Here is a 7,202-nt window from a genome sequence, read left to right as displayed (position 1 = left end):
CAGCCGCAGTGAGCGGCTGTCCAGAAGCCGGCGACTGATCTGCCTCGCCCGGGAAGAGCGCAATGATGGTGCCAACTTGGGCCAGTAAAGCAACATCCACCACAACTAGACTGAAGAACAAAACGACAGAAAATTGTGTGTTCTCCTTCCCCCAATTCCCCAGCGCTGTTCCCATCCCCACAATTTTTAAAAATAAACAAAAAAACCCAAGACCCATGAATATGCTGTCTACAATAGACCCATGTCAGATCCAAAGACACACACAGACTGAAAGTAAAGGGATGGAAAAAAAATGTTTCACACCAATGTAAAGGAAAAAAAGCTGGAGTAGCAATACTTACATCAGACAAAATGAACTTTAAAATGAAGACTATAATAAGAGACAAAGAAAGACATTACATAATTATAAAGGGATCAATCCAATAAGAGTACATCACCCTAGTAAACACTTATGTACCTAACATATGAGCACTTAATACATAAAGCAAATATTGACTGACATAAAAGCAGAGATCAGCAATAGCACAATCATAATGGAGGAATTTAACACCCCACTGACACCAATGGACAAATTTTCTTGATAGAAAATAAAAACAGAAACAGCAATCAGATTAATTTAATTGATATTTTTAAGGCATTACACCCCAAAGCAGCAGAATACTCATTATTTTCAAGTGCACATGGAACATTTTCCAAGATAGACCACATGTTGGGCCACAAAACAAGTCTCAATAAATTTTAACAAGATTGAAATCATACCAAGCGTCTTCTCTGACCACAATGGTATGAAACTAGAGATCAATTACAAGAAAAAAACTGAAAAACACGCAATCACATAGAGACTAAATAACATGCTAGTAAATAATGAATAGGTCAACAATGAGATCAAGGAAGAAATCAAAAGATACCTTGAGATAAATGAAAATGAAAACACAATGACCCAAAATCTATGGGACACAGAGAAAGCAGTCCTAAGAGGAAAATTCATAGCAATGCAGGCCTACCTAAGAATACCAGAAAAATGTCAAATAAACAGTCCATCTTTACACCTACAGGGACTGGAAAAAGAACAGCAAACAAAGCCCAAAGTGAGTACAAAAAAGAAAATAATAAAGATCAGAGTGGAAATGAATGAAATACAGATACACACACACACACCACACACACACACACAAGATCAATGAAACCAAGAGCTGGGTTTTTTAAAAAAGATAAACAAAAATGGACAAATCTTTAACAGACTCATCAAGAGAAGAGAGAAGTCCCCAATAAATAAAGTCAGAAATGAGGGCTGGTCAAGTGGCTCAGTTGGTTAAGAGTTGGCTTAAGGGCTCTGAGCAACGGGGCCGCCAGTTCAATTCCCACATGGGCCAGTGACGCTGCACCTGAGCTGAGCTGTCGCTGAGCTGCCAACAGGGGGCAGGATGGCTCAGCTGATGTAACAACAAGACTGCCTGTTGGATGGTGGCTACGCCCAACCACATCTAAGACTGAACTCGGCACCTTGAGCTAAGCTGCTGCCCGGATGACTCAGTGGATAGAGCATGCACTCTTAGCAACAAGGCTGCTGGTGCGACTCCCGCATGGGATGCTGGCTAGCCCACCTGCAACTAAGTTTGAACACAGCACCTTGAGCTTAGAGGCCACGAGCTGCTGATGGGAAGCCAGATGGCGACTGGTGCCCTCCACAACGAAGATTGAAGAACAACAACTTGGCTGGTCCCCTTTCCCAATTCCCCAACACTATTCCTCTTCCCCAATTCCCCAATAAAATCTTTTAAAAAAATCAGATATGAAAGAGAGGTAACAGCCAACACCTCAGAAATACAAAAACAAAAATTTAAGAAAATACTATCAGCAACTATATGCCAACAATTTGGACAATCTGGAAGAAATGGATAAATTCCAAAAATATACAATCTTCCGAGGCTGAATCAAGAAGAAACAGAAAACCTGAACAAACCAATACTACCAAAAAAAGTGAATCAGTAATCAACAAGCTCCCAACAAACAAAAGTCCTGGACCAGGTGGCTTCACAGGTGAATTTTACCAAGCATTCAGAAAACAATTAAAACTTATTCACCTCAAACTATCCCAAAAATTCCAGGAGGAGGGAAGGCTCCCAAGCTCATTTTATGAGGCCACCATTACCCTGATTCCAAAACCAGACAAAGACATTACAAAAAATAAAACTATAGGTCAATATCGCTAATGAATATTCATGAAAAATCCTCAACAAAATATTAGCAAACCAAATTCAGCAATACATTAAAAATATCATACACCACAATCAAGTGGGATTCATTTCTGGGATGCAAGCCTGGTTCAATATCTGTGAATCAATTAACATGGTGCACTACATAAACAAAATTAAAAATAAAAACACACGGTCATATCAATAGATGCAGAAAAAAATTGACAAAATCCAGCATCCATTTATGATAAAAACTCTCAGCCAAGTGGGAATAGAGAGAAAATATCTCAACATAATGAAGGCCATGTATGACAAACCCACAGGTAATATCATACTCAATGGAGAAAAGTTAAAAACATTCCCTTTAAGATCAGGAACAAGACATGGTGCCCATTTTCACCATTTTTATTCAACATAGTCCTGGAAGTTCTATCCGCAGAAATCAGACAAGAAAAATAAATAAAAAGCATCTGAATGGGAAAGGAAGTAGTAAAATTGTAATTATTTGCAGATGACATCATACTATATATAGAGATCCCCAAAGATTCCACCAAAAGACTATTTGAACTGATAAATGAAACTAGTAAAGTAGCAGGATACAAAATTAATATTGAGAAATGAGTTGCATATTTATGCACCAATAACAAGCTAGCAGAAAGAGAAATTAAGAAAACAATCCCATTTACAATTGCATCAAATAATAAAATACTTAGAAGTAAATTTAACCAAGGAAATAAAAGACCTGTACTCAGAAAATTAAAGAGAAAAATTAAGGAAGTTACAAATAAATGGAAACATATACCACACTCATGGATAGGAAGAATTAATATAGTTAAAATGTCCATACCACCCAAAGCAATATGTAGATTCCATGCAATCCTTATGAATAAACCAATGGTATTTTTCACAGAACTAGAACAAATAATCCTGAAATTTATATGGAACCATAAAAGACCCTGAATAGCCACGGCAATCCTGAGAAAGAACAAAGTTGGAGGTATCATGCTACCTTATATCATATTATACTATTGATTGTGTTTCCCTGAAAATAAGATCGGGTCTTATATTAATTTTTGCTCCAACAATCTACATTTATTCATGTACAAAAATCTACATTTATTCAAACAGTCATGTCTGGCTGACAATCTTAACTGGGGCTTATGTCTGGGGTAGGGCTTATATTACGAGCATCCTGAAAAATTATGCTAGGGCTTATTTTCCAGTTATGTCATATTTTTGGGGAAACACCATACAAGGCTATAGTAATCAAAACAGCATGGTATAGGACTAAAAACAGATACATAGATCAATGGAACAGAATAGAAAGCCCAGAAATAAATCCATGCCTATACAGTCATTTACTCTATGACAAAAGAAGCAAGAATTTACATTGGGGTAAAGATAGTCTATTTAATAAATGTAGCTGGAAAGATACATGCAAAAAAATGAAACTGGACTACCTTCTCATGCCATATACAAGAATAAACTCAAAATGGGATAAAGACTTAAATATAAGACCTGAAACCATAAAACTCCTAGAAGAAAATATTGGAAGTAAAATCTCAGACACTACCCTTAGTAATATTTTTACTGATATATCTCCTCAGGCAAGGGAAACAAAATAAAAAATAAAGAAATCGTGGTACATTTATACAATGGAATATTACTCTCCCATAAAAAAGAACGAAATCTTACCATTTGCAACAATATGGGTGGACCTAGAGGACATTATGTTAAGTGAAATAAGTCAGACTGAGAAAGACAAATACCGTATGATCTCGCTTATATGTGGAATCTAAAGAACAGAATAGCCTAGCAAAGAAAACAGAAATAAACTCATAGATACAGGGAATAAACTGATGGTTGCTTGATTGGAGAGGGGTTATGGGATGGGTGTGAATGGTGATGGGGTTAGGAAGTACAAATTGGTAGTCACAAAATAGTCACGGGGATGTGAAATACAGTATGGGGAATAAAATTAATAATGTTGTAGACTATATAGGGTGTCAGATGGTTACTGGATTTATCAGGGGGATCACTTCTTAGATAAATACCTAACCACAGTGCTGTACACTTGAAACTAATATAAAATAATATTGAATGTCAACTATAAATATATACAGAGGGTGCCAAAAAATGTATACACATTTTAAGAAAGGAAAAATGTATTAAAATTGTGATATTCAATATATACCAATAACAAAAGATGAGTACAAGTCATGTGTATATATTTTTTGGCACCTGCAATATATGTATGTATGTATATATTTCACAAGATGTGAAGTACAGCATTGGGAATATCTTCCCTTGTATTGTAATAGCTACGTATGATGTCAGATGGGTAGTAGACTTGGTGGGGTTATTGCTTTGTGAGGGGTGTAAATATCTAATCATTATGTTGTTTTTTATATTTGAAACTAATAAAAATAAATAGGAACGAGGGGGGGGGGAATGGAGGAAGACATTTTTAGTTCATGATGCCATCAAAACCTACTGCAGTCTTCTGGTTTGCCACAAGGCCTGTGTTGCCATGAAGACAGCCTCAGAGTGAACACTGCTTGTCAAATGGGGATAATATTGCTGTGCCAAAATCCTCCCAGGATTGCTATGGGTCTCAGATGAGATAATACATGTGAAGGCACATTGAAAATCTAAATGCATTACTCAAAAACAAGGCATTATTGTTATTAAGATGGCTCCTGTTAAATACAAAATAGCATGCATACTATGATTGACTGCAACCATGCTACAAAAGTAGGTATGTACTTGGAGGGTAATATGCAAAAATTATAAGAATTGTTATGTCAGTGTCATAGGATTGTGGATGTTACAAGTTCCTGATGTATCATTTGCCTTTTTAAGAAGAAAAAAATGAAGAAGATGGCTGCTCTCAGATAAAATCAGAAGGGATGGGTCTGATAAAAGGGCCTACATTTATATTCATGGCCCTAAAAGAAAATTGGGCAAAGGGCTTCTCTCTCCCACCTTTTTATTTTCTCCCTGCTCAGAAATTATCTCCTGAAATGAGATTTCAGAGACTGTTTGGATGGCAGTGCTGACCATATGAACTCCTCTAATCTTGGCAAAGGAGGGGCTGACTCTTATATCTGGGAGGAGGGTCCAAGAACAAGTTGGAATTGATATAATAATGTTGCAAATCATCCTTTCCCATATCCAACCATACCCATGACAATCCCTCAGGATAACCTGCACTATTAGTCAATGACCAAAATGGAATAAAATATCATTAATCCACAAAATATGCTGAAAATACAATTTTGTTCCAATTCAATTGTTTTAGAAAACAAAAAATTTGCAACTTGTTCATGAGATATTTTCATTTTAAATGTTGGTTCAGTTGGAATCAAATGAGTATTTGAGTTTGCTGTGGGGCTCAATAAGTTGCTATAGCTCACTTTTGAATTTGGTTTGAGTGCCAGATCAGAGCCATGTTATGACTTCCCTGAGACTTAGGCACTTCTACTTTTGTGGGACCCTTCCTCCATTAAAACCTATTGAAAATTATATTTTATTTATTTTAATCTTATGACTGCATTGGTGTATATATATCTATATTATATGCAAAAACTTTCTTTAGACCTAAAAGTTCATCATTTTACTTCTTTGAAAATAAATGGTGATATCTTTATGTGACCTTGAAAATACTGTGGGTAATAGGCATTGTGCCTATTATGCTTAATGGAGAAGTCGGCCCTTGGCCAGATGTCTGGAATAGTATGAAATGGAAAGTGGTGAAAGGGGGTTGAGGGATCTAGTAGAGAGCTACATAGGAATGCCCTGAATCCCAAGATTTCCCAGAGAAAGAACATATTTGGGTTTCAGGAATAAATTGGCCTTTCTTGAGACACAGATTCATCAGAGTAGGAAGCATTTGGCACCTTAATTCCAGGACTGAGCTTTGAGTGGAGGCTTCTAGTTCTGGAGTTTTCCTCAGACCCCAATCATATCTCTACTCTCCAACCACTGTTGTAGGGACAGCAAAGTTCAGACATCCAAGAAAAGATGATTCTGTCCTCATGGTCTGCTCTTGTTGCTATTAAAGGGGAGAGAAGCCAGCTATTGAAACCTCTAAGTCTGTCAGGAAGTCATGTGGCTTCCTGCTCCTCTCTCCCTACCTCCTACTCCCAGCATCAAGCCATCCCCCTGGCCCCACTGCCCTTGTCTTTGCCTTTCCAAATCTCATCCACATGTCAAAGGTTCCAGCTTCACCACCACCAGGAAGCCTGCCCTGACCCCCAGAGTCCAAGGCAGAGTCCAAGATAAACCATTCTGGAACTTAGAGTCTATCTCCCCAGCTTAGACCCAGCTCTTTGGATGCCTGTGTGTCCATCGGTGTCCTCATCTTGACTGTCAGGGATCCTGTCTTCTCCCTCTTCTGTTCCTGTCATGGCATTTAGCACACATCCAACATACACTCGATGAAGCCTTGTTATATTACACACTTACTTTAACCTAGGACTAAAAATACTCACAATGTGTCTGGCAGCAAAGACCCCATCCACTATGGCACAACAAAAGGCTGCAATCACACCAAAGCTGATAAAGACGATAGAAGCCACCAGCTGCAGAGGGAACAAAACAAAAGTGGCTGTTAGCCTTCCACTCTTGCTGCTTCTGGAGACTAGGTGATCCCCAAGAAGCTGACAGCCAAAGCAGAACTCTGGCCTGTCACCCCATGAGGATGCTCTTTTCAGTCATGCAAGATAAGTGGGAGCTTGGGAAGGTGGAAGCAGAGAAGGGGCGGGCCGCTGAAGCACTTTTAACATTTTCAGGGCAAGCTAAGAAATTCACTCTGAATCTGAATTTGTGAATACCAAATGAAGAGGAGGCTTGCTGGTATCCAGCATGCTGTCCATGCCAGAATTTTACTGCATGACTCTTCCATTCTCAGACTCAGAAAAATGTTGGACCTTTGACATCATGTACTCCCACCCCCCTATTTTATTTATTGTGGAATTGGAGGCTCAGAGAGGGGAAGTGGTGTGT

The 7,202-nt window shown here is 38.2% G+C and overlaps 1 protein-coding gene across 9 annotated transcripts in view; it reads right to left on the bottom strand.

Moving 5' to 3' along the window:
• Positions 1-7,202, bottom strand: part of TMEM255A (transmembrane protein 255A) — a 78,340-nt gene that overhangs the window by 50,993 nt on the left and 20,145 nt on the right. For all 9 annotated transcript variants that reach the window (XM_019633975.1, XM_019633980.1, XM_019633976.1 and 6 more), the window contains one exon: positions 6,689-6,778. In XM_019633975.1, coding sequence (XP_019489520.1) covers positions 6,689-6,778 — 90 coding nt within the window. The remainder of the gene's footprint in view (positions 1-6,688; positions 6,779-7,202) is intronic.

Source organism: Hipposideros armiger, unplaced genomic scaffold, assembly GCF_001890085.2.
Source record: "Hipposideros armiger isolate ML-2016 unplaced genomic scaffold, ASM189008v1 scaffold_1458, whole genome shotgun sequence".
NCBI lineage: Eukaryota > Metazoa > Chordata > Mammalia > Chiroptera > Hipposideridae > Hipposideros > Hipposideros armiger.
This window is presented reverse-complemented; position numbering and strand designations above follow the sequence as displayed.